The sequence below is a fragment of the Lepidochelys olivacea genome, assembly GCF_965140295.1.
Source record: "Lepidochelys olivacea isolate rLepOli2 genome assembly, chromosome: 1".
In the NCBI taxonomy this organism is placed as follows: domain Eukaryota; kingdom Metazoa; phylum Chordata; order Testudines; family Cheloniidae; genus Lepidochelys; species Lepidochelys olivacea.
The window spans coordinates 167,521,908-167,549,569 of NC_140411.1; the positions used below are offsets into that span (position 1 = coordinate 167,521,908).

The 27,662-nt window shown below is 38.8% G+C and overlaps 1 protein-coding gene across 9 annotated transcripts in view; it reads left to right on the forward strand.

The window, feature by feature from the left end:
* The window catches only part of SYNJ1 (synaptojanin 1), a gene marked incomplete at its 5' end in the record, with an annotated part of 107,461 nt that overhangs the window by 67,313 nt on the left and 12,486 nt on the right, over positions 1–27,662 (forward strand). For 6 of the 9 annotated variants that reach the window (XM_084651697.1, XM_084651700.1, XM_084651699.1 and 3 more), the window contains 9 exons: positions 164–323; positions 3,471–3,683; positions 5,316–5,453; positions 6,092–6,130; positions 14,263–14,310; positions 16,040–16,078; positions 16,178–16,248; positions 24,130–24,238; positions 25,638–25,861. In XM_084651697.1, the coding sequence (XP_084507823.1) occupies positions 164–323; positions 3,471–3,683; positions 5,316–5,453; positions 6,092–6,130; positions 14,263–14,310; positions 16,040–16,078; positions 16,178–16,248; positions 24,130–24,238; positions 25,638–25,861 (1,041 nt within the window). The remainder of the gene's footprint in view (positions 1–163; positions 324–3,470; positions 3,684–5,315; positions 5,454–6,091; positions 6,131–14,262; positions 14,311–16,039; positions 16,079–16,177; positions 16,249–24,129; positions 24,239–25,637; positions 25,862–27,662) is intronic. The other 3 variants (XM_084651701.1, XM_084651702.1, XM_084651703.1) reach the window with 3 other exon arrangements.

A 27,662-nucleotide genomic window follows, 5' to 3' on the forward strand; every position in this document is an offset into this window, starting at 1 on the left:
TGTCACAAAAATCCTGAAAAACATAGAACCTTGTTCATAATATTCTGTATAGCAGATTGTACTTTCTGTGGGTTTTTTTTTAATTTAGATCCCTGATTTTTAGTGCTTAGTTTTTAATTTTTGTACTTTGCATGTGTCTTTTTTTAATCATGTGGAAATTCAGGTTTTAGGAAGGATCATAAACATTAACTTGAAAAACTCAGACTGGATCAGAAGTTTGGAAGAGGAGATGAATCTAGAGAAGATGGTTGGATTGCCTTCATCAACCAGCTCCACTTTGCTTTGTGAAGATGCTGAGGTTTCTGCAGACTATGATATGGAAGGTCTGTTGAATCAAATTAACTTCTTTACATCCTAGATATATTACTTAATTAAATCTATATATCTCTTAAACAATTTATTTTAACTTTATGCCAAACAATCCAAGGATGATAAATTTAAAAATCAGAGATTCTCCAGCAACATATGCAGAGTTTGCAGAGCAACATTAGTTTTGGTTTCAGTTTGCGCTGTATCTGTGCTGGTGGCTTTGATAAATTTGCCACCATTTTTTTTCTAGATTTCCTGGGTATTGTTCAGAGGCATAGGAGGCACTGGGAATAAAAGCTGAGGTTTTCAAATGGTTTTAGTTAGGGTTATCGATTAATCGCAGTTAACTGATGTGATTAACTCAAATTAATTGCAATTAAAAATTAATCACTATTAAAATTGCATTCTTAAACAGTAGAATACCAACTGACATTTATTAAATATTTTTGGATTTTTTTCTATATTTTCAAATATATTAATTTCTATTACAACACAGAATACAAAGTGTACAGTGTTCACTTTATATTATTTTTATTACAAATATTTGCACTGTAAAAATGATAAAAGAAATAGTATTTTCCAATTCACCTCATACAAGTACTGTAGTGCGATCTCTTTATCGTGAAAGTATAACTTAGAAATCTAGATTTTTTTTTTGTTACATAACTGCACTCAAAAACAAAACAATGTAAAACTTTAGGGTCTATGAGGCCACTCAGTCCTACTTCTTGTTCAGCCAATTGCTAAGACAAACAAGTTTGTTTACATTTACGGGAGATACTGCTGCCTGCTTATTTACATTGTCACTTGAAAGTGAGAACAGGCGTTCACATGGCACTTTTGTAGTTGGAGTTGCAAAGTATTTATGTGTCAGATATGCTAAACATTCATATATCCCTTCATGCTTCAGCCACCGTACCAGAGGACATTCTTCCATGCTGATGATGCTTAAAATAATGCGTTAGTTAAAAGAGCTACAGCACTCAACCCAAGGTTTAAGAATCTGAAGTGCTGACCAAAATCTGAGAGGGATGAGGTGTGGAGCATGCTTTCAGAAGTCTTGAAAAAGCAACACTCAGATGCAGAAACTACAGAACCTGAACCACCAAACAAGAAAAACAACCTTCTGCTGGTGGCATCTGACTCAGATGATGAAAATGAACATGCATCGGTCCGCTCTGCTTTGGATAGTTATCAAGCAGAACCCGTCATCAGCATGGATGCATGTCCTCGAATGGTGGTTGAAGCATGAAGGGACATATGAATCTTTAGCATATCTGGCACGTAAATGTCTTTTGAAAGTATGCAACCATTCACTGGAACACATGCAAAATCACATACTGGTTCCAGTTCAGTTAAATGTTTTAACTGGTTTTCCTCCTTTCCTATAGCTTTGATAAAATGTTAAAAGGATGAATTTTGTTTAAAACTGTTTAATGGTGGACCGCAATTAGATTATGTAAACACCATTGACACCTTTGGGTCCATTTATTCCATCTACATTAATACAACCTGCCTCATGGGAGATCATCATCCCATCATTACGTCCAAAGCCAAAGATCCCCACAGAAGATCTGTGGCACACTTTGGCTGTTTGAAGAGCACTAAAGATGTCTTTCAGGTACACAGAATTGACAAGAATATTGGGCTCCTTGTTCATCTGTTTTCATCCAAAGTGCTAAGGACTCAGAGTACCCAAACTATCCCTAGCCGGATGGATCCAGTGCTCTTGTTCCAGATGGAATCAAGGCACACGCCACGAAATCTGTGGTGACTTCACGGGGAAGGGTGTGTGGCAGCACAGAACTGCCTCTGGAAATAGGAGGGGAATAGTCCGTCTGTAGCAGCACCTTCCACAATTCTGATAGCAGAAAGAAAATGCTCAGGTCAAAGATTTACCAGTCCTCAATACAGAAGATTTTACTTTCCGAGTCATACCAAATTACACTTCATTTAACATCACATGGTCCCTTTAACAGGAAAAACACCGTAAATAATAATGCCCCACAACTACCTCAGAATCCCTCACTCACCCTTCTATGAAACATCTTAAAGGATAGATGATCCTTAAAGCAAGTTATAAAGATTAAAAAAAAATCCAGGTCTTGACAAGCCAAGGAGGTAATGGGGTCAAGGACTTCTAACTGAGAATGCTCTGTCTGGTGTTTCCTCGTTTAAAACTACTTAACTGTTGATTTAAGCACCTTGGCAGATTGCAGTTGCTGCAGTATCACACATGGTACTGTGCCCAAACTATTTACAGCTTTATAGATTAAAAATACCATCTTAAATTCCACCTTGAAATTAATGAAGAACAAGTGCAGATCTCTGAGTACTGGTATGAATTCTCTGCATGAAGCACTGTTGTGTAAGTAGACAGCTGTGTTTTACACTATTTAAGTGTCCTAATTACTGTAAAGTTCTATGCAGAACATACTATTGAAAAGATTCATACACTTCAAAAAGAAAAAAAAAAAGTTTAAGACCTCAGACACCTGTTGCAATATCCCACAGGGACATGAAGGCACTCTAAAGTCTGTCATAAATGATGGAAGGAGTGAAGGGACCTATGTTATCTAGCAATACCTTCAGAACAAAAAAATCATAGCTACATAGTTTTTTCCCCTTATCTTTGGCGTATGACTAATATATCTGGTGAAAATATTTCCCAGAATTCAGCAAGCTTTTCTCATTCCCAGCTGATTTGATATATTTTTCTGAGTGGGAATTATTCATTTGTTTTGGGACAAGGGCTCCTATTTTTAGTAACCTTTGGGTTATAGAATTACTTATTCCCCAGTTAGATAGATGTTTCACAATTAGCTTCTAGGTCCTTTAAGTACATACTTAAAGATTTCTTCAATAGAAATTTAATTATTTGCGTTTTATGAGCAGAACCTGGTCTTCTCTGGTGGCCATCTGAAAGGATAGGCTTTGTATACAATCAAGATTTTAGATAGTGTGATTTTCCTTTTGTACTTGGCATTTTCAATATGCGCAGAGTTTGAGTATTTCCAGCTGCTCTTGAAACGTAGGATTTTTATGATTTCATTGTGAAAAGTAGACATCACAATAAATAACTTCCATGCCTGGAGACAGTGTGGATGGGACAAACATTTGTAGATCCCTTTTACTTTATAAACTTTTTTCTGTTTTTGTAGGTGATATTGATGACTATAGTACTGAAGTGGAAGAAATTTTTCCTCAACATCTACAGCCAGGTACAAGTTCTAGTCTTCGAACCTCACCAGGCTCTTCACCTCGTTCCAGTCCCTGCCAGTCACCCACATTGTCAGATGGACCACTACCCACCCTTCCAGTGAGACCAAGTCGAGCACCTACAAGAACTCCTGGACCACCTATATCCTCAAAATGTATGTATTATATTACATAAGTCAGACAACTACATCTCATTCTAGTTACCTACAATTTGACCTTGAAGAATACAGTAAATATTAAACTAGTTAATAGGTGTTTTATCAGGGTTACATATTATTCAAGGTCAAATTGTAGGTAACTAGAATAAGTGAAGTAATCTGTTTTATACCTCCAGTGAATAACCCTGTGACATGGTGTATCAATATATTCCTCATTTATTTTAACCACACTGATAAGATAAGTGTTTCTCAAATGCAGCCACAGCCTCCTAGCTGTCACTGAGGGACAGCAAAGCAGCAGCTCCTCCCCCAGGGCTGCCTGCAGGGGTTGGTCCCTACCCTCTTCCAGAGCCACAGACACTGTAGGAGCAGGCAACCAGTGTGAGTTCCCCACCTTCCTGAGTGCAGTGGGGCTCAGGGTTCAGGCATCTGCCCTGGGATGGTGGGCTGTAGGCTCGGTCCCCCAGCCGCAGGGTTTTAGGTTCCATCCCTGGACTCACCCCCTGCCATCACCTCAACCCCCGCTGTCTCCTCTGCCCCCCCCCCCACCTCATCATCTGGGACTTAATTTGTCCCCCAGCATGCCAGAGCTGACTAAGTCTGCTGTGAAAAGTGATATTAACAAATATACAAATACCACTTTTCACAGTAGCGGACTTACTAACTAGCAATCTTAAAATTAAAATAATAATAATAATAATCAAAACATGCAGAGCACCTTATTTTTGTTTCTATTCTGTTTAGGTCCAGTAAAGCATAGAGACAACTATACATTATTTTTATTACTGAATCTGCAAAAAAAAAAACCCTATATAAATAAATTACGATGATTTGGGACATGTATATGTGCATATTTATTTTTTTTCCTAAAGTTAATTAAGTTACTTTAGGAAAAATTCTCAGAGCAGCCACCAGCAAGAGTTGGTGGCAGCACTCTGAGGCCGCCAAAAAATATGTTGAGAACCCCTGGATTAGGTACACCTCAATTTAGTGAAAAGTGGATTTATACCAGTATAAGGCAAGATTGTTGCATGACTAACTTCAGCTTGTAGGAGAAAGAGCTTTGTGTATATGATTTTCAGTTTAAACAGCTTTGTCTTAGTGATAAGAATGGGAATAGGGAACTGTAATGATATTTTGGCACTTTAAAAAACATTGCCACACCAATTCATTTTTAAACTGTTTCTTTGTGTCACTGTAATGGGAGGTAGTTTTACAGTGATCATGCTTATCTGACAGAACACCCTCCAAATTTCCCTTTCTTAAAGGAAATAAGCAAATAAATAAAGCCTGGGTTGAAATAGAATGGAAATGTATTTGATGAAATGTGGTTTATAAGAATCTTTAAGGTACCCAGAAAATACTTAATGATCAAACTTTTTGGCAGATATCATTCCTAATCAACATGTGAATTAATTCACACTCTCATCAAAGTCCATTCCTCTTATTCTTGCTCCCTGGAAACTTCAATGCCACATGACAATGCAACACGACCACAGTGTGTATATCCACAGTTGGTGGTATTGACAGAAACCTTTACAAAAAACTTTTCAATAGAAAATCTTTAGCACTTCACTTGATATTTTTTTTTAACAAGGTCATTAAATATATGCTGATTTTCTTGATCAGGTTCTCCAGTTGATTTTCAACCAATTACACAACAGAAAGAGTCTACTCAGAGCTTAGAGCCTAAACGTCTTCCTCCCCCTCGCCCAGTGGCTCCACCTACACGGCCTGCTCCACCACAGAGACCACCCCCACCATCAGGTAATGTAGTGATGTATACCACACAATGGACGATCTTTTGATGTACAGTTTTATTTAAGTCTGTTTGATTTTATTTATTTATTTATTTATTTATTTTGGCCAGGTGACTTACTGACTTTTTCTTTACAAAATGTATTCGATCCATTTAACTAATTTTAAAAATTGAATTTTTTGACTAGATTTTACATATCACAGCTACTTTTTATGATTACTTTTTAATACACAATTGTGCTAATTTTTTTGAGTTAGGAATATCGTCTTCCTATGGATGTTTGTATTTAACATTTTCATTATCTACGGCATTTTAATGTTTCTTAAGAACTAGTTCTTAATCTTTTGATTTTACTAATTTAATTCAGATGTTAATGATATTCCTGTTAACTTTTGAGTAAGTACAGATTGCATATGTATGTTTAATATGGTAAAGCTAATCACTTTAGGGAAAAGTATATTTAGATAAATTGGAAGTGTAAGCAGTAGAGCATTAAGAGAAACTGGATGTTGAGAGACCATATATGAGCCATGTAACAACTAACCAAAGTGACTCTTGATGCTTGTAACTTTCTTATTCTTTTTTCTCCCCTTTTTTTATACTGATGCTTTTTCTTTAATGCTGCGTACATTTCTTATACTATAAGGGGGTAGGAGTCCTGCACCTGCTAGAAAAGAATTTGGAGGTAATAATTTAATTTGGTTTTCAAACATGACTAATAAATAGCACAACTTCTATGGCTATTAATATAACAGTATATTTATCCTGAGAATATTTAATCTGATGCTTCCCAAAGGCAGAAGTTGATGATGTGTTGTGGCATATATTCAGTTACTTCAAAAAAGAATTCCTTTAAAAAGCAATATATCTTTTTTTCTGAGAGCCCGTAAACTCTATCTTCTCTCTAGAATTACAGTTTAATCTTAGTGGGCAGTAAGTTCTGGACAGCAGCTACTACTACTTGATGAGTAAATAAGGAGCATGACAATATTTTTCAACAGTTATTGACATGCCATAGTCCTGTCAGTTAAAACTGGTCCTGATCTTCATAATTTAAACTTAGTCAATATGCAAAACACACTTTTAAAAAAATAAAAGCTGTCTTAACTTCAGACTAGCTTTTTTTTTCTCCATGAGGAACGTTGTAAAAAGGAGGATTGTGGTCAACTGATAGTCATGCAGGCAGGTAGTAACATTTCACAGATTAAGACTAGTTCATCCACAATACCTTCTTTTTGTGGTTTAAGGTAGAAAAACCAGTAGAGAAAATTATTTACTTTTATATTATTTGAAAAAATTTACTGTAAAAAACAAAGTTAAATGGAAATTAAAAGAAACAGTTACAAGAGTGAAATGCATGCAAATTGCATGAAAACTAAAAAAAAAAACCAAAACATTATAGAGGCTCAAACTAAATGTATACCCCAAATGAGAAAGGGGGGGGGAGGGGAAAGTACGAGGGCCAAAAAAAGGCACCATAGCTAAATAACTGACTGAAAGAGGCAGAGAGAGTGAGAGAAATCTTTTAAAATTTGGAAGTCACATCTTACTGAGGAAAATAGAAAGGAGTATAAACTCTTGAAAGTCAAGTGTAAAAATATAATTAGGTAGGCTAAAAAAGAATTTGAAGAGCAACTAGCAAAAGACACACAAACTAACAGCAAAATATTTTTAAGTAGATCAGATGCAGGCCTGCCAAGCGATCGGTGAGGCCACTGGATGATCAAGGTGCTAAAGGAGCACTTAAGGTAGCAAAGCCGTTGCAGAGAAGCTAAATTAATTCTTTGCATTGGTCTTCACTGCAGAGGATGTGAGGGAGATTCCCACACCTGAGCCATTCTTTTTTGGTAACAAAAAGGGAACTGTCCCAGATTGAGACGTCAATAGACGAGGTTTTGGTACAAATGGATAAATTAAACAGTAATAAGTCACCAGGACCAGATGGTATTCACCCAAGAGCTCTGAAGGAACTAAAATATGAAATTGCAAAGCTACTAACTGTGGTATGTAACCTGTTGTTTAAATCAGCCCCTGTACCAGATGACTGGAGGATAGCTTATGTAATGCCAATTTTTAAAAAAGGCTCCAGAGGTAATCCTGGCAGTTACATGTCAGTAAGCCTAACTTCAGTACCAAGTAAATTGGTGGAAACTTTGGTAAAGAACAGAAATATCAGACACCTAAATGAACACGATATGTTGGGGAAAAGTCAACATGGCTTTTGTAAATGGAAATCGTGCCTCACCAATCTATTAAAATTCTTTGAGGGTGTCAAAAAGCGTGTGGATAAGGACGATCCAGTGGATTTAGTATACTTGAACTTTCGGAAAGCCTTTGACAAGGTCCCTCATCTAAGGCTCTTAAGCAAAGTAAGCAATCCTGGGATAAAAAGGAAGGTCCTCTCATGGATCTGTAACTGGTTAAAAGATAGGAAACAAAGGGTAGGAATAAATAGTCAACTTTCACAGTGCAGAGAGGTAAATAGCGGGGTCCCCCAAGACTCTGTATTGGGACAAGTGCTGTTCAATATATTTATAAATGATCCTGAAAAACAGGTAAACGGTGAGGTAGCAAAGTTTCCAGATGGTACAAAATTACTCAAGATAGTTAGGTCCAAAGCAGACTGTGAAAAATTACAAAGGAAGCTCACTATAACCAGGGTGACTGGGCCAACAAAATGGTAGATGGAATTCAGTATAGATAAATACAAAGTAATGCACATTGAAAAACATAATCCCAACTATACATATAAAATGATGAGGTCTAAATTAGCTGTTACCACTAAAGAAAGAGATCTTGGAGTCGTTTTGGATAGTACTCTGAAAACATCCGCTCAATGTGCAGCAGCAGTCAAAAAAGCGAACAGAATGTTGGGAATCATTAGGAAGGAGATAAGACTGCAAACATCAAAATTCCACTACATAAATCTATGGTACACCCACAACTTTGAATACTGTGTGTAATTTTGGTCACCCCATCTGAAAAAAAAGATATATTAGAGTTGGAAAAGGTACAGAGAAGCGCATCCATATGAGCTTCCATATGAGGAGAGATTAAAAAGACTGGAACAGTTCAACTTAGAAAAGAGACGACAAAGGGGGGATATGATAAGAGGTCTATAAAATCATGGTGTGGAGGAAGCGAATAAGGAAGTGTTATTTACCCCTTCACATAACACAGGAACCAGGGGTCACCCAATGAAATGAATTGGCAGCAGGTTTAAAACAAACAAAAGAAAATACTTCTTCACACAAGGCACATTCAACCCTTTGGAACTCATTGCCAGGGGATGTTGTGAGGGCCAAAAATATAACTGGTTTCAGAAAAGAATTAGACGCGTTCACGGGGGAATAGATCCATCAGGGCTAATAGGCAGGATGGTCAGGGACGCAACCCTGTGCTCTGCGTGTCGCTACCCTCTGACTACCGGAAGTTGGGATTGGATGACAGGGATGGATCACCTGATAATTGTTCTGTTCATTCCCTCTGAAGCATCTGATACTGGCCACTGTTGGAAGACAGGATACTGGGCTAGATGGACTATTGGTCTGACATATTATGACCATTCTTATGTTCTTATGAAGATGGCTATGTATACATAAGTATTCCTAAATAAATTTGATTTCAGAACTTCAGGTATAAAATAGCTGAATTGGAAGATAATTCTGGATATTCATATATGTGTGAACATACTGTGTGTCATACTCATTTTCAAATTTCCCTTGTTACTTCCACAAGAGATTCTTGAGTGAGAGTTAAAGTTAACATGTATCTGCTTGCAAGAAAGCACATGTTCCAGAAAAGTAAAACTACAGACTTTTGGTGAGTCTTACAAAACAGGATAAATGTTGTACACAGTACATAAGTTAACAACTCGTATTTTTATTGTATTGAGCCATAGATATACGTAGCACTTAAATACATTTGAGGGGGGAGGATGAGGAAACATTTCTGTGGCAATTTTGATTTTTTTGATTTTATTTTTTTTAAATGGCAGCTGTTTGAAACTTTTCCTGGATTTGGAATGTTAGAATAAATAATGGGAGAATGGATTATTGAACAGGTGGGAGGTGGCTAAAGGCATATTAAAATTGCATTGGCTGTGCAATTCATCACATGGCTATAATTTATACATGCACACACAACTTTTGTGTGTGTGTGTGTGTTTACAGATCTATTATTCACATTTATCTCTAAATGTATATTTTAAGGTAGAACATTGTAGAACATAAATCCTTTCACTCAATTTCTCAAGTTTAGATAGGTATAAGAAAGAGTGTTTGGTGCATCAATCAAGCTGTCAAAATCCAGTTTTGCTCTCATTTGGTAATCTGTAGTTTAAGATGAACCATTCTGGTTTTAGTTTAAAATAATTACAATTTTAGAAAGCAGCTAATACGTGTTGCACTTTCTGCATATTATTATATGGTTCGCTTGTATCATATGTCATTGCCAAGTATTTTTCTGTACAATGACAGAATCCTGTCTATCCTAGCTCCAGCTTAAACTGTGAAAAAACTAGTGTCACTCAATGAGCATTGCAAATTATTATTTTATTCATATGTAACTAGTAAATAAAATTGTCATGCCGTCTTTCATTTCTCATCCTGGCCATACATTCATCCCATTCTTTCTACCTTACTCGTCCCTTCTCTACTTCCCACGCACAGCTTCATGCCTTCTGCCTTGCTGCTCCATACACTTGGAATAGACATCCTCTGTATCTTCCTTCCAATCCTTCATAAAGCCCGTTCTTCAAGCAATTCCTCCTTTCTTCCATCATGGTCCAATCCTGTGACACCTCTCCTTGAACTGTTGTCCTGTGTCTCATGTTGTTTCTTTCATCTTATTTAGAGTGTGAGTTGTTTGGATCTGATCTATATTTATAATGCATGGTGTAGGTGGTACTACATACTGTAAAAAATATTGCAGCACATGGTATACAATAAATATCGTTCATAGATCCATGCAACACATACACTGACACGAGTTAAGGATCGCTTTCATGTCCTCTCTAATTATAAATTGAGGTACTGGTATGCATGTAAGTTGAATCCTTAACATAATTTTAAACATAGACACCTTATGTGATAGTTTTGCCCATAATAATGTTGTTTTTTTAACCTTTTATCTCAGGCACTTTACCTCTTCAGGGTCTGTGGCACTCCTCCTTGTGCCCCTGTATGCTTTGAAGTCTCCTATTGGGACTCAGCTTTCCCACAGTGTAATTATGTCTCGCATCTTTATTAGGAGTAGGCTAGAACTCAAGGGTTTTTTTTGGTCTTCAGCTTTTAGATATTTGCAAATGAATAATGCTTTTGCCTGGAGGTTCAAGCTATGATTGTCATTGAGTACCTTATAATAATAATTTAATAAATAAAATTAGCTTTCAAATCTTTGGAGTTCAGGGTTCAGTTAGCATATTTTGTAGTGCCTTACATATTTATGATTTAGAAACACATCAAGTAATATCTTACAGAATATGAAGAAAGTTAATGATTGTGACTTGTCACCATTGTATAATATTTTTTTCCATTAGCAATACCAAGTTCTGTACAGAGAATATTTCTGTTTAACAGTATAAAGGGCTAAAAGTTGTCTTTGTCAGTTTAAAAACTATTGTTAAGATGGAGTTAAGTTTGAGGGTATGTACCAGTAATGTACAGTGAATACATTACAGGGACGTTGCCATTATCCCAAAAACAAATATTATAAAACCAGGAAATTCAGAGTTAAGGTTTATCTTAAAAGAAATACAAACACATTAAGGTATGGAGAAGCACAGTTTTATATACCCACACAACCTTTACTCCACCCTGTGATGATGTCATGAAATAACCAGACAGTTAAGATCAGTGCATAATGTTTGTACTCCTAGATTAGGTTAAATAGATTTCAAAGACCCATTCCATTTTTTAACTTTTTCCCCTTCTGATGTGTCTATGGAGCAGAGTTAAGGTTGTCTGGATGCATTAGGATATGGCAATCATTTTGAAAATAGGTAATTCTTTGTGGAATTCTGTTTAAAACAAAAAACAAAATTCTGCATCCTTTACTGAAGAAATTTTCAGTAATGAAGAAAAATGGCAAAAAAGACCATTAAAAAATAACCAAAAAACTTTGACATAGGGTGCTGAATTTCTGAAAGGAACACTTTTTTTAAATTTTCACTCAAACTAATTAACAGATTTACTTTAAGTCTCAGAAAATTCATTCAGTACTCAAGAGTAAGTGCTGTAATTTGGAGAGGATATACTGAATTCTTCATATATAACCAAGTGGCTACACTTTTAAGAGAGAACTTAACTCAGCCTTAACTATAGACTAGGGACTGGCACTTCCATAATTTGGCTGTATCCGCTGTTGCTGTGCTAGGATACTAGCGCTCTCAATGCTATTTCCAGAGTGTTGGGACTGCTGCTATGCTAATAGGCTCACACTGGGGGCAAATATATAATGAAGGAATTTTGGGGGCAGCCAGTCTGGTAACTGGAAGAGAGAAAGATGGGGAGAGTAATTTTGACACTAGACAAAATATGTTTTTAAAATGTTAGGAAACAAACTTAAACAAGCTTAAAGAAACCCCAAAAACCCTCTTCTTAAGGACTAGTGGAAAGTGGACATTGACTAATGTGGCACCAGGATACTGTCCTTAATCAAAACGGTAATTTGTTTGTTGTGAAAAATAAACCCACAAATTTCAACATTCTATCAGTAATAATTAAAGTGGTGGTGTTCCTTGGAAACAGGGCTGTGAAGGAAATGTGAGAGACTAGAAGAATTTCAGTCATAAGGCTCTCTTTAAGACAGTCAAAACAAATGTCAAATGGTATTTTCCTCCACACTGCTATAAAAAAAAATAAAGAGGTGCACAAACTACAATAAAAGTGAAAAGTGATACTTTAACCCAAAAGACCGATTTTTTAAGAGCTTTTTCACCACTGTTAAAATAGAAATCCTGGTGTAACCTTAATTATTAACATCAAGGGTAGCATTAGTGGTGGAGTTGGAGTCGTCTGATCCAGGGGTTCCCAATATATGGTTCCCCACATTATGATCTTTTAATTTTCAGTGTTTTAAAATCCATGTGTCTATTGGTATGCCACCACAGAGTCAGGGGTGTACTTGCTGTACATTTGGAGTTATTTAGTCCAAAGATTTCTCAAATTCAACCTCCCACAGGGAGCTGATTTTAATTCAGATTGCTCTAAAACTCACATGCACAGTGAGATTGTTTTGAAAACTTGTATTCCACACTAGGAGTGGAGGTAAACATTGGGAGAAGGGGGAGGAGAACACAAGTAAATGAACAAGTCAGTTCACGCCTCTGCAGAGTGCAGAGTCCCTTCCTCCTGCACTAGCCCCTGAAGTTGAGTATGGAGTCTGGGGCTTTCCTCCACTTCTCCTTTCTGCCTCCAAATGGTAGATGTGTTCACAGCCCATCAGTTACTGCCTTCCTCGCTCCCTTGCTGAAGGCGAGGAGGGGATAGGGGAAGAACAGAATTGGTAGCTGCATGGCACTCAGGTGTTCCCAGAAAGCCTTCTTTTGCTCCCCAATCATGCCCTCCTCTCTACCACACCTTTCTCAAAAAACTAAGGGAAATTCACTTCCTTAACACAGAATTATGGTTGGTAGCAGTGCCCTTTCCCCTTCCAGAATACTGAGTGCACCTATACTTAAACCTCTGAAAACCAGGAAATACAGGATTAAGTTACACACCAGTCCCACCCACAACGTTAACAATGCCCACTTTGAGTGAGTCTCCAACCTGCTCCTCGCAGACTTTTGTAGCATCTGTCCTTTCAGATGCTATGGAACACTCTGGGAATACAGCATATGGGTACAGAGGAGAAACCATCAGTGTGTGTCTTCACTAAGGCAAAAGTTGAATTTAACGCAGTCTTAGTGAAGACTAGCTGGCTCTGCCTGTCCTCCACTTGACCACTGACATCTACTAATGAAAGGGACTATATAAGAGCTAGGTGGTAATAATATAATATTTACTCTGCACAAATCACTCTACAGGTCCCAGATGTAACCATCCCTTGATCCATATCCTAAGGATTACCTCTGGAACATCACCTGCACTTGGGTCTGTCTTGTAGTGCAGTGTTGTGTGCCACCAGACTACTATTTTCACAATCCAAATAACTCAGAAGAGAAACAAGAGTTCCTCATGCCTTTGGGCACAGCCACACCTCTCCTCATATTTTAGTGTGAACTGTGGGAATCTACTACAAAATATAGCTGCCCCTAATACAGCGAAGGGCAGTTGGTGTGCATACAAATGAATGAAATAATACAGTTTTGAAGAACACCCTATACCTGGTAAAATATCACATGTACTTTAGTCATCTACATAGAGAAATTGACTGGCAGAACTAACCCCCTGTGTGGACACTTTATTCCAGAGTAAAAGTGACTTTATTACGGTATAATTACTCCCACATAACTATAGCAGCATAATATAATTAAGATATTTTGGAAGAGTGCAAGGCGCTGCCAGTCAACTTTAATTGTGCCTTAACAAAATTTTTAGGCCGTGAATATAGCAGAAATTTAAATTCTCTTTTAACAAAAATGTTAAACTGAAGCCATGTAATATTTCTATATATTAACTGAATTGTTGAGTTATTACCAATTAGTGTGACTTTCTTGTGCTGCTGCAAGTGGTAAGAGTGCAGTATGGTTAGGCCATTTAAAAGTTCCTTAAATATGAAAGCTCTTTTGTATGTTATGTCCTGTACGTTTCTGCCTTTTTTCAGTCTGCTGCTTATCCTTATGCAATATACAGCTTCTCTTCTTTCTCTGAAAAGGTCTTGGAGCTCCTCCCAGTCCTGGGGTAGCAAGGAGAGAAATGGAAGGTAACATAATGATTTTTGTGTGGTAGAAATGAATCTTTAAATTAATATATGAATGACATTAGTGTCCTCACTGCTTAAAGACATTCTTGCTGTTTAAGTCCATCAATTTGTTGTGTAACTCCTAAACTTTTATCCTTCTATAGTATATTTTTCCAGACTGTCTTCTATTTAATTACTTGCATTTGTTGGTTGCTTGCAACTTTTATGTTGTGAGTCAAAATTCACTTATGAAAGATTAAGTGAAAAAATTAAACCATGGTACTGAAAACTTTCAAGATTTAATCTCAGAATTGTTTAAAATAATTCAGAAGGGTGTGTGTATGTGTGTGGGGGTGGATTAAGGTGAAATCTTTTAAATAGGTGCTTATATGTATCTGTTCTAGGCAGAAGACTTAGGAATAAAGAATATTTTATCTGACTAAAGCAGGGCTCTAGCAAGTTTGTTTTTTTTTCTTTTAAACAAAGAACTGAATGTCATATGAACTTTCAAGGTAGTAATTTCCACTAAAATATTTTAGCACACTGAAAATAAGTATTGCCACAGTGGGAGGGGCTAACTACCCTGAGTACATGCCCGTTGTCTCGAATGGGACCCTACTCGGGACAGCTAGCCCCTCCCCTGCTTGTGCCGTCATGGCTACGCTCAATCTTTAGCTTGCATGAGTTAGCATGGGCATGTCTACTCAAACTGGAAGTTGTACCTTCCAGCTCTAACGTCGACATACCTGAAGGCCGTGTCAACACAAGAAAGCTTACAGCGCCATAGCTGTACCGCTGCAGCTGTGCTGCTGTAAGATCTCCTGTGTAGCCGCTCTGTGCTGATGGGAGAGAGCTTCCTGTCCACATAATTAAACCACCCCCAACAGTGGCGGTAGCATGTCTCCCAGCAACGTAGTGCTGTCCACACTGGCGCTTCTGTCAGTGTAACTTACGAAGTTCAGAGGGTTATTTTTCCCCAAACCCCTGAGCAGCATCTGTTGGTACAGCTTAAGTGCTAGTGTAGACATAGCCTTTGAGAGCAGAATTTATCTGCCAATTAGAGCAAATTTAACCAATTAAGAGCTGTCTGTTTTGAGATTAGACACACCCATTATTGGGAATCCTTCAAGTTACCACAGCTGACATTCTAACTGGGATCTTCATGATTAATAGGCAGTAGATCTGTCACTAGTGAGCCTCTCTCCCTTCCGGAATTCAGAGGTAGGGGTGGGTGGGTGTCAACTGGAAGTAAATTTTTTTTTAACATATTTTGCACTTCATAGTTTAAGTGCAGCATTCAAGGCTGATAATCAGAATCATCATTCAAATGTTGACCTCATTGTCAAAATGTTGTGTCCAATAAGAGGAGGAGGTTAGATCCAGGAATCTGTACATAAGTTCTTTAACTCACTGAACAATGTACAGCTACAGACAGACTTTGAGACCATGTTTTTGAATCAGATACTGTTCCTGAAACTCATCCTTTTTGAAGACATAGCTGCCAGAGTTGCTGCATAATATGTTATACAGTACAGCAACTTCCCTCTAACAGAGGCAGTCTTAACCCTAATATCAATAACATAGGCAATATCTGCAAAAAGAGATCTCACACACACAGGTTTTTTCATCACTAATGCAATCCTATTGTTCCCATTTCTGTTATAACATACCGTTATTGCATAATATCAGTTTGCACCTGATCTGTCAATGAAAATCTCTTTTGTGACTGATTTTTCTTCATGCTTCAAAGTTCAAAAAAGCCCTGGAACACAAAGAAAAGATAATTTAGGTAATACAGATAACTGTTTGTTTTGCATTAATTATATTACAGAAAATGTCAACTTAGAAATATGTCCTAAATCAATGGTCTCTAATGGCTTTGTTACAGTTCGTAGTCAGCCTCCACCTTCAGCTGGATTCACAAGCACAGGAACTGTTGGATATAGTGCAGCCAGACCGGTAGGCATTCAAACTTTAAAGAATTTTCCTTTTGAAGTTTTTACACTGTATTAGTTGAGAGGTTTTCTTATGAATGGTGGTATGGACGAGAGATGTGTAAAATTGAGTCGATATCTTACAAGTTGTGTGAGGAGACAAAATCTTAAATCATATTCCTACTGTGTTCAGACTGTAAATACACCAATAAAGATTTTGAGCTGACTGTGTATTGCTTTGGACCTTTATATAGTAATTTACACATGCAAAGTATATGTAAAACTTTATCAAATAAGAGTGATTGCATTTTATGGCCACTTTTAAATAACGACACAATGTGTGAAGCAGAATCAGACACTTTATAGTTATTTTGTATGTTTTATACTCTTGTTTAAAATGAGATGATTTGGAAGGATAGGATTTATCAGGGCTTATGTGCATTCTGAAGTCTACAATTAATTGATGTATAATGGTGGTTGTACCTTGATTTTAATCAATCTTAACACTTTGCCTGGGATCTTTGTATTACTGTGAAGGCCTTGGTTGAATGAACAGTAGCCTTTTGTTCCTCTTTGTGCAGTGTTAGTGTGACCAAATGGAAATACTGCATACAGTTTTCAGTAGTTCAGTTACTTCTCTACAAGTAAGAAATAAAAAAAAAATAGAGGGTCAACAAAGCGCAATAAATATGATCAAAATTGGATGGAATGACCTATGAGCAGGAAAGCTTGAGAGCTAGTAGTCAAAGGACTAAACTTGCTAACCAAAGGCTGATGTGAAAAATTGTTGTTGGAGCAACAACTGACATTCAAGGGTGAAGCTCAGCCCATAGCTGGTGGTAGGTTTCAGATAAATTTGAAGCAACCCGCATCTCTGGCTCCTAGAAGGGAAAATGAATACTTGCAAATTCTTCATTTCTTCACACCTGCCCCAGAAGCCACCTAACTGTGAGAGGGACTTGACTGCTCTGTCCCATTCACCAGCAGTGAGCTGGCAAATACTTTTTCCAAGAGTTGCCTATGGGGAAAAATTAAAAGGCTTTAGATATTGTGGCAAAGTCAGACTGCACAGCGGTAAGAGTGGTGGAATCCGTACTAGAATGGTAAAAGCTCTTTTCTCCATGAGCTGAAAAGAGGCTACCTCAGGTCAACTAGGGATGCCTGAGTCCAGTTAAGGGCTGCCTGTGACCTTTAAAATCCCTTCTTCTGGTGAGAAAGACGTGAAGAGATGAGACACGATCTGCAGCAGGGAGAAAAGGCTTCTCCTGGGTGGAAAGCGTCTCTCCTCCCAGCAAGCAAGCTAGCTAACTGTCTGTTTGGGGAAGAACTGGCACTAGCATCACAAGGCAACATCCCAGAGAGGGGACAGGAAAAGGTATTCCCTTGTTCTAGTGTGAATTTTTCTTTGGTTTGGCTGAAGAGTACTACTCCCATGGCCTACTCTGAAGCCTACCTTGTAAATATTGGGGGGGGGAATACCCAAGTGAGGAATAAAACCTCTCCTTCGTGAAACTGATTTACTCCAGGTCCTTCCACCACAACCACCCCACCCTGACAAAGGGGGAAGATGCTGAGCCCAACAAGGCAAAGGAGATGCCTTGCCACAACATATACATTTTGTTAAAAAGACTGCTAAGAGGTGATAGCTGTCTACAAATATTGGAAATAATTGTTTAAAGCTTTGCTGATGCGTCTCACAATACTTTGCAAAATATCCTAGGAAGAACCTATATAGTATTTACTGGGTTGCGGAAGGCTTGTATTTATTAGGACATTTGCATGAAAAATGGGAGCTCTGTTGCTTAGGAGATCTCTGCTCCTTCTGTTTGTTCCTCACTGCAATCACAACAATAGCAGTTTCAGAGGAAAATAAACTGCAGTAGCATATTCTAGATAGAATATTTTTGTGTGCGTTTGAGGCATTAAGTGTCCATCAGTTTGTGAAAGAAAGAAGTTATGGAATGAACTTGTTAAAGGGAATTTAGGCTAGATATAAAGAAATATTTTTGAAAATAAAAATCACTTAGGCTATATTTTGGTCTTCTATAGGAAGTTGTAGGGAATTCCACCAAAAGAGCCGTTTACAAAATGCTTGGAGATAAACGGGGGTTAAGATGTTTTTTTCTGTATCGGTGTCTGCCAATACATTCTATTTCCTAGTGAACTGATGAGGAGGGAGGCAGATCCAGACCAATCACTTTTTGGCTTTGGAGTTAAGCTCTGTCTCCTTAGATTCTTGGATACTTACAGCACTTTATCTAAACAAAACGAAAGGCAGCAAAATTGAAAATGTACTTACATGTCTAAATTGATTCCTTGGGCTTTCGCTGTCTATTAGAGAATGTTGTCTCCCTTCTCTAAGGTACCTCAGCAGTGCTCCTCCTTGGATAGGCCCCCAAAATGACTGACAAGACAGAGGCCAAGGCTAACAGTCCTGAGAAATTGCTTAGGGCATGTCTGCATGGTAGGACAATGCACGCTGTGGGAGTGTGACTTCTAAAGCACTCTCACATGTTATGCATTAATTGGTCCACATAGACTACTGGTGCGCACTAGGGAATTTTTAGGTAGTATTCTTTGAAACAGCACTATGTTAAAGAGCGCTAGAGAACTATTAGTGCATACCTGCAGAGTTTACATGGAACAATTAAGGTTTAATATGTTAATGCACTTTAGAAATCACACCCCTCTAGTGCACATTACCCTACTGTGTAGACATGACCTTAGCCTGCATAGATCTCCTCTTAAGAGGTACTGAAGGGAATTTTTGCCTTTGCTGCAAATAACTCCAAAGTTTTCTTCCATTATCAATACAGCACAAGAACTCAATAGCCTACCACCAAGTCAGCACTTAGGTTAGATCCCCATGTCCTAGGCAGGAGATAATCAGTTCTGAGATCTCTTCAATCCACATAGATTCATAGATACTAAGGTCAGAAGGGACCATTATGATCCTCTAGTCTGACCTCCTGCACAACGCAGGCCACAGAATCTCACCCACCAACTCCTGAAAAACCTCACCTATGTCTGAGCTATTGAAGTCCTCAAATCGTGGTTTAAAGACTTCGAGGAGCAGAGAATCCTCCAGCAAGTGACCTGTGCCCCATGCTACAGAGGAAAGCGAAAAACCTCCAGGGCCTCTTCCAATCTGCCCTGGAGGAAAATTCCATCCTGACACCAAATATGGCGATCAGCTGAACCCTGAGCATATGGGTAAGATTCACCAGCCAGATACTACAGAAAATTCTTTCCTGGGTAACTCATCTAACATCCCATCACAGGCCATTAGGCCTAATTACCATGAATATTTAAAGATCAATTAATTACCAAAATCATGTTATCCCATCATACCATCTCCTCCATAAACTTAACAAGTTTAATCTTAAAGCCAGATAGATCTTTTGCCCCCACTGCTTCCCTTGGAAGGCCATTCTAAAACTACACTCCTCTGATGGTTAGAAACCTTCGTCTAATTTCAAGTCTAAACTTCCCAATGACCAGTTTATATCCATTTGTTCTTGTGTCCACATTGGTACTGAGCTTAAATAATTCCTCTCCCTCTCCGGTATTTATCCCTCTGATCTATTTATAGAGAGCAATCATATCTCCCCTCAACCTTCTTTTAGTTAGGCTAAACAAGCCAAGCTCCTTGAGTCTCCTGTCATAAGACAGGTTTTCCATTCCTCGGATCGTCCTAGTAGCCCTTCTCTGTAACTGTTCCAGTTTGAATTCATCCTTCTTAAACGTGGGAGACCAGAACTGCATACAGTATTCCAGGTGAGGTCTCACCTCCTTATCTCTACTGGAAATACCTCTCCTGATGCATCCCAAGACCGCATTAGCTTTTTTCACGGCCATATCACATTGGCGGCTCATAGTCATCCTGTGATCAACCAATACTCCAAGGTCCTTCTCCTCCTCCATTACTTCTAATTGATGCGTCCCCAGCTTATAACTAAAATTCTTGTTATTAATCCGTAAATGCATAACCTTACACTTCTCACTATTAAATTTCATCCTATTACTATTACTCCAGATTACACGGTAATCCAGATCTTCCTGTATGATATCCCGGTCCTTCTCTAAATTGACAATGCCTCCCAGCTTTGTATCATCCGCAAACTTTATTAGCACACTCCCACTTTTTGTGCCGAGGTCAGTAATAAAAAGATTAAATAAGATTGGTCCCAAAACTGATCCTTGAGGAACTCCACTGGTAACCTCCCTCCAGCCTGACAGTTCACCTTTCAGTAGGACCTGTTGTAGTTTCCCCTTTAACCAATTCCTTATCCACCTTTCAGTTTTCATATTGATCCCCATCTTTTCCAATTTAACTAATAATTCCTCATGTGGTATGGTATCAAACGCCTTACTGAAATCTAGGTAAATTAGATCCACTGCGTTTCCTTTGTCTAAAAAATCTGTTACTTTCTCAAAGGAAGAGATCAGGTTGGTTTGGCACGATCTACCTTTTGTTAAACCATGTTGTATTTTGTCCCATTTACCATTGACTTCAATGTCCTTAACTACTTTCTCCTTCAAAATTTTTTCCAAGACTTTGCATACTACAGATGTCAAACTAACAGGCCTGTAGTTACCTGGATCACGTTTTTTCCCTTTCTTAAAAATAGGAACTATGTTAGCAATTCTCCAATCATACGGTACAACTCCTGAGTTTACAGATTCATTAAAAATTCTTGCTAATGGGCTTGCAATTTCGGGTGCCAATTCCTTTAATATTCTTGGATGAAGATTATCTGGGCCCCCTAATTTAGTCCCATTAAGCTGTTTGAGTTTCGCTTCTACCTCAGATATGGTAATATCTACCTCCATATCCTCATTCCCATTTGTCATGCTACCATTATCCCGAAGATCCTCATTAGCCTTATTAAAGACTGAGGCAAAGTATTTGTTTAGGATATTGGGCCATGCCTAGATTATCCTTAACCTCCACTCCATCCTCAGTGTTTAGCGGTCCCAGTTCTTCTTTCTTTGTTTTCTTCTTATTTATATAGCTATAGAACCTTTTACTATTGGTTTTAATTCCCTTTGCAAGGTCCAACTCTACTTGATTTTTAGCCTGTCTCACTTTATCCCTACATGTTCTGACCTCAATAAGGTAGCTTTCCTTGCTGATCCCTCCCATCTTCCACTCCCTGTATGCTTTCTGCTTTTTCTTAATCACCTCTCTGAGATGTTTGGTCATCCAGCTTGGTCTACAACTCCTGCCTATGAATTTTTTCCCCTTTCTCGGGATGCAGGCTTCCGATAGCTTCTGCAGCTTTGATTTAAAGTAATCCCAGGCCTCCTCTACCTTTAGATCCATAAGTTCTTCAGTCCAATCCACTTTCCTAACTAATTTCCTTAATTTTTGAAAGTCAGCCCTTTTAAAATCAAAAACCCTAGTTGCAGATTTATTTTTGTTAATCCTTCCCTTCAGTTTGAACTGAATTAGCTCATGATCACTTGAACCAAGATTGTCCCCTACAAGCATTTCTTCTATGAGGTCCTCGCTACTCACCAAAACCGAATCTAAAATGGCATCCCCTCTAGTCGGTTCAGCAACTACTTGATGAAGGCATCCATCAGCTATCGCATCTAGGAAAATCTGGCCTAGCTACTGACCAGAAGGAAGATGTGTTGGGGAGAAACCATTGAGGCAAAGTCCTTGCTAATCATAAAGTTGAATCTGAGTCATCTATCCTCCACAAAACCAGAAATGTAGATACCTCATTGTGGATGCCCTTCATACCACATTAGCTAGTGAGAAAGCAAAGACCCTGCCAAGAGAAAGCAGAGGTTATTTTAAATCTTCAGTTGTTGTTTTTCCTGGACAACTACTACTGAAACAACCTTCCTGCTGCCCCAGACCTGACTAGTGCAAGGATCTTGAGGTAATTTTTCAACAATCTGGCCTTCATTGTTCCATCAGAAGTGTTAAACTGGCTGTTTCCATTTCTGAGGAAACAGAAACAATTTGAGCCATGGGAGAAATCTTTTCCTGTCCCTTTTCTGGCGCTGACATGAGACTGTTGCCATTACTAACCAAAAAGGGATACTCCAAAGAAGTTGTTAAAACTGGCTGGCACCCAGCAAAGATTCCACCAATAGTTCCTATTCCAGGAAATGGAATAAATCAGATCAAAATTAACATTTTGTACCACTTTTTCAAAAAGAATTAAATTTGGGGCTAAAGGCCAATTCCTGGAAGGTCCACATCTTGGCAATTGCTGGCATAATTCAGTAAAACAAACCAAATCTCATCACTTCCTATCTGTATGTGATGGATTTCTTAAAGACCACCATCTGAACTTCAGTCCAAAACTAGTTGGTTCTTAGAGCCCTAACCCATTAATCATTCAAATCTCAGAGCTCAATTTCCTTATTTTCCTTGATTTACACGGCCTTTCTGGCAGCAGTTATTTCTGCTATAAGACTTACAGAATTAGAGACAGCCACAATGTCCTATTATTGCTTATTTCACGAATACTGTGTGGTTTTAAGGACGGCTTCAGCCTTTATTTCTATTCTGTTCCGATTCAGAGGAGCCTATATAGGTTTCCTAAGGAAAACAACTTCTTTTATAGATCTTGGAATATCATCCTAAATATCCAGTTCCTAAACATCCAAAGGAAAAGAAGTGGGCATGTTTCTTGGGATGAGTTTTATTCTAACAAAACTTGTTTCTAAAAACTACCTTGGGTTTTTTGGGTGTGGGTTTTGGGTTTTTGTTGTTGTTTTGTTTTTTTGCCACTTGGCAGTCAAAAGGAAGAAAACTATACGTGTTTTTTATTTTTTGATGCTTGGTGGCTTAAAGCATTTAAAAGTCAGATGGACTTAACCCAGGTATACTGGACCAGGGCCATTAAACATTGTCTTCTAAATCTAGTAAATGTATTAGGCTAGATCAAGGGTGATATCTTCTTCTTCTTTTTTTAAAGACACAGTTTGTATGAGGAATTATGTGTATAAGTTTTTCCAAAAACGTCCCTGGGTCATTCTCACTGTTGTTAAATCTCACAGGAGGATTGGCAACAATGGATAAACTGGGGACAGAAAACATTTGCTTTATGTGATCATTCGTTTTCTTCTGGTATCCATTCTTGGTAGCATGACTCACACCACATGCAGTTTATAGGCATGTGTGTTCTTTCAAATTAAATTCCTCTTTGGAATAGTTTCATATTTCTCCTTTAATGCTCTGCTCTACAAGTTCATCAAAAAAGGATATCCAATAGCCTACATATTTACTGGCACTCTTTGGTTAGGCAGAATGTCCCCATCCTTCCTGGAGACACTGTACCTACATGTAAGATTTGCAAAAATGGGTTCTAAAGAATAAATCCCAGGTCAAGCATAACATTTTCTGCACTGCACATCACAGGTCTTCGGGGCATGGAATGCATTATTACTGGGGTTTGTAAAGGGCTTGGTAAACTTTTATAGTGCTGTATAAATGGTTTACAATGATTGCTTGTTAGGTCTTTTCTATCCCAGAGTATCTCTGATTCCGGAAAATGGTGATTCTTCATTTCCCATCCTGCAGTACTCCTTTGCTTCTGTTTAGAAATGACCTCTGAGTGGTTTTCAACTCCACCAAATTTTTATTAGCAATTTACCAATTCTGACAAAACTATTACTACTTTCAGAATGACATGAACATATATTTCTTGAGACAGAAGAACAAAGGTTTTAAGCCACCTATGTGACTCCCACTTCTCTGGGTAAAAGACTGTCTTTTTGTTACGTGTTTGTACAGTTCTGAGAACAGTAGAGCTTCTGGTCTATGACTGGGGGCCCTTGGCATGGCTGCAATACAAAAAAAATCATCAGTCATTCAGCAGGAGATCACGTTAGTTCCAGAAGTATAGCTAAAGTATTTTATTTTTACCAATTATTATTTCAGACTGTTCCACCCCGAGCTGGAGTTATTAGTGCACCACAAAGCCATGTCCGTCCGTCTGTGGGGAGGCCAACACTTGAAACCCAAACCAAGCCAGCTGAACCGCCAAGAGGTAATGCTATACTTTAGAAGAAAAGGAAATGTAATCTACTGTTTAATGGCAAATCTAGGTTGGCTGCCTTATTTACCCTATCCAAACCTGTCCCACCCTTACCTTTGATTTGCTTCCAACTGAAAAAGCCATTAGTTTTCTGTGAAACAAGACGATTCTTTCATGTAATAATGTATGGCCATTCCTCATAATTAAGGCTGTGAGTTTGTCACGAAGGTCACGGATTATGTGACTTTCCATGACCTCCATGATTTCTGCAGCAGCCAGTGCGCCTGGCTCAAAGGCAACTCAGGCAGCCCCTGCGCAAGTCACACCGGCCGCCGCTGGAGCAGTCTTGGGCCCCGGTGTCCCCCTTCCCCAGAAGCAGAGTTGGGGGGGAAGGGGCATGGGACAAGGTGAGGAGGGCTCTGGGCAGCACTTACCTGGGGGGCTCTCTGGAAGCAGTGACATCCCCTCACTCAGCTCCATCCTAGATGGCCAGGCAACTCCATGCACTGCCTCCGCCCAGAGCACTGGCTTCACAGCTCCTGTTGGCCGGGAACCAGGGCCAATGGGAGCTGCGGGGGTGGTGCCTGCAGGTGGAAGCAGTGTGCAGAGCTTCCTGGCCATGCCTTCGTCTAGGACGGAGCTGAGCAAGGGAAATGTCACCACTTCTGGGGTGCAGGAGTCCCAGGTTGCGCGCCACCCTCCCCCAGCTCCCGTGGGGCCCCCAGGAAGGCCGTTGTCCACCACCCCCACCCCAATTTTTAATCATGGGTATTTTTTAGTAAATGTCATGGACAGGTCACAGGGGCTGTGAATTTTTGTTCACTGTCCATGACTTTTACTAAAAATATCCATGACTAAAACTTAGCCTTACTCATAATGCATGGAATAATCTAAGTCAGCAGCTAATGCCTTAAACTGCACTTAGAAATAAACTAGCAGCCAGTGTAGATCATGGTGCCTCAAGTGTAATGTGCTTTTAGAGGGAAAATACTTAAGAAGTGTGCTGCCTCATTTTGCCCTGGAAATAGTACTACCTCCTACCTTAGATGTATTTCACAAGTAACTTTTAATGTGCCAAGAGGAATATGTAACACATTGTGTGTTGTGGTAGCCTGGTGCTCCTAATAGCTGCACCACTAGTGTTATCTTGGGATATTCAAAAGCACCTAAGTGATTAGGAGCACACGACCAATTGACTTTCAATGGGACCACCTTCAACCTCCATCCTAAACTGACTGATAAAACTGTCTTAAATATGTATTGTTCAGAGTGTACATCTGTACAACAGTGACTTTCAAAATACATTTTATGTTTTACCTTAGTTATCTAGATATCTATTTTATTAATCATTTTTATGGAGAAAACATCCAGAATATATTTCTAATAAAATGCATTGTAAATGTATTTGTAGTGTCACCTTTGCTTCCTGAACCACTTAAACCTCAGGCCGTAGTTCCTCTTCAACCCACCATTCAGCCACCATCTGTTCAAAAAATGCAGGAGCCTCTTATGCCTATGATGATGCATACATCTCAGACAACTTCTCCACAGAATCTGGAAGCACCACCGCAACCACCTCCTCGGAGTAGGTCATCCCACAGCTTGCCTTCAGAATCGGTTACTTCACAACAGCAAGTAAGTGTACAACTGAATATTTTAGTGTTGTGCCTTAACACAGCCTACCTTGACTTAACATCACAGATCACAGAAAAGCCCCAGAACAAAAAAAAAGTACCATTAATGATTAAACTTCTGATACCTAAGCACAGCAGGATAACAGCACAGCAGTAAGATAACACTTAGGTGATTCTATATTGTCCTTGTATACTGAAAATGTAAACCCTGAATATTATTTTTTTAATTTCTTGAGAATTTTTCATTTTGATAGTTACCTAAAATATAAATTACGTGTTCTTACATCTTGTCATGTAACAATAGAATTGTAATCTTGTACCTTTATATGAAAAAATGTTTTCCAAAATTGAATACATTTCACAATAACACAAATGTGTACCTTACAGACTGGGCAACTTAATAGATACTTTTTCTTAAGAGATCTCTCTAAATCTTGCACAGAAATACTTGGAGCTTCATACTGGAGCTAATTCATTTCAAGGTGGGAAAGCTGAGTCCTAATTTTAACTAAAGTACATTTATTCTGTTTAATTCATGGTGTTCATTAAAATATACAATACTCCAAAATAATTTGACATTTTAATTCAGTAACATTGAATGCTCTGTTCTGTGTACTAGCTAAAGTATAATTTAAAAACAAACCCTTTGTTTAAGAAAAGCAATAATTCTTCGAGGACTGTCCCTATGGGTGCTCCACTTTAGATATTGTGGCACCCTGCACTTCTAGTTGGAGACTTTTGGTAGCAGTGCCCTGGTTGGCCGCACCCTTATCTACTTTCATATTGCTTTTATTCTCTGCCCTTTTCTCAGTTTAATTTCCCTCGTTGTTAATCTCCCTTCATTTTTCTTTTGTTTCCCATTTAAAAAAAAAGAAAACCTCTCTGTTTTTCTCCCCGCCTCAGGCTGATAGTTCCTGAAGAGGAATTAGACTGGGACTATTCCCATTCTGTATTCAGCTAGCCTCGGACATGCCTGGCTCGCCAGGTTTCAAGTGCTGTCTGACATGCAGACTCTCAATACCAGTGACAGATGGCCACTTGCAGTGTGTCCGTTGCCTGGGAGAGAGAGACTTTACTCATAGATTCATAGATTCACAGATATTAAGGTCAGAAGGCACCTTTATGATCATCTAGTCTGACCTGCACAACGCAGGCCACAGAATCTCACCCACCCACTCCTGCGAAAAACCTCTCACCTATGTCTGAGCTATTGAAGTCCTCAAATTGTGGTTTAAAGACTTCGAGGAGCAGAGAATCCTCCAGCAAGTGACCCATGCCCCATGCTACAGAGGAAGGTGAAAAACCCCCAGGGCCTCTTCCAATCTGCCCTGGAGGAAAATTCCTTCCAACCCCAAATATGGCGATCAGCTGAACCCTGAGCATATAGGCAGGATTCACCAGCCAGATACCCAGGAAAGAATTCTCTGTAGTAACTCAGGTCCCACCCCATCTAACATCCCATCACAGGCCATTGGGCCTATTTATCATGAATAGTTAAAGATCAATTAATTGCCAAAATCATGCTATCCCATCATACTATCTCCTCCATAAACTTATTAAGTTTAATCTTAAAGCCAGATAGGTAAAGAGTCCCCACTGCAAGAAACTCACAGCACGGACAAGAAAGGCCAGGGACTTCCAATTCAAACTTTTAATGATGGAGGGATCCCTCTGACCTGCCTCTGACCCTGAGTCCAGGACACCACCTCTCCAGTCGTCACCTGCAGCTGCCTCAGATATGGGGTCCTTTTCAAAAATGGCTGCTAAGGACCCTGGTCCTAGCAAAGCCACAAAAATGCCTC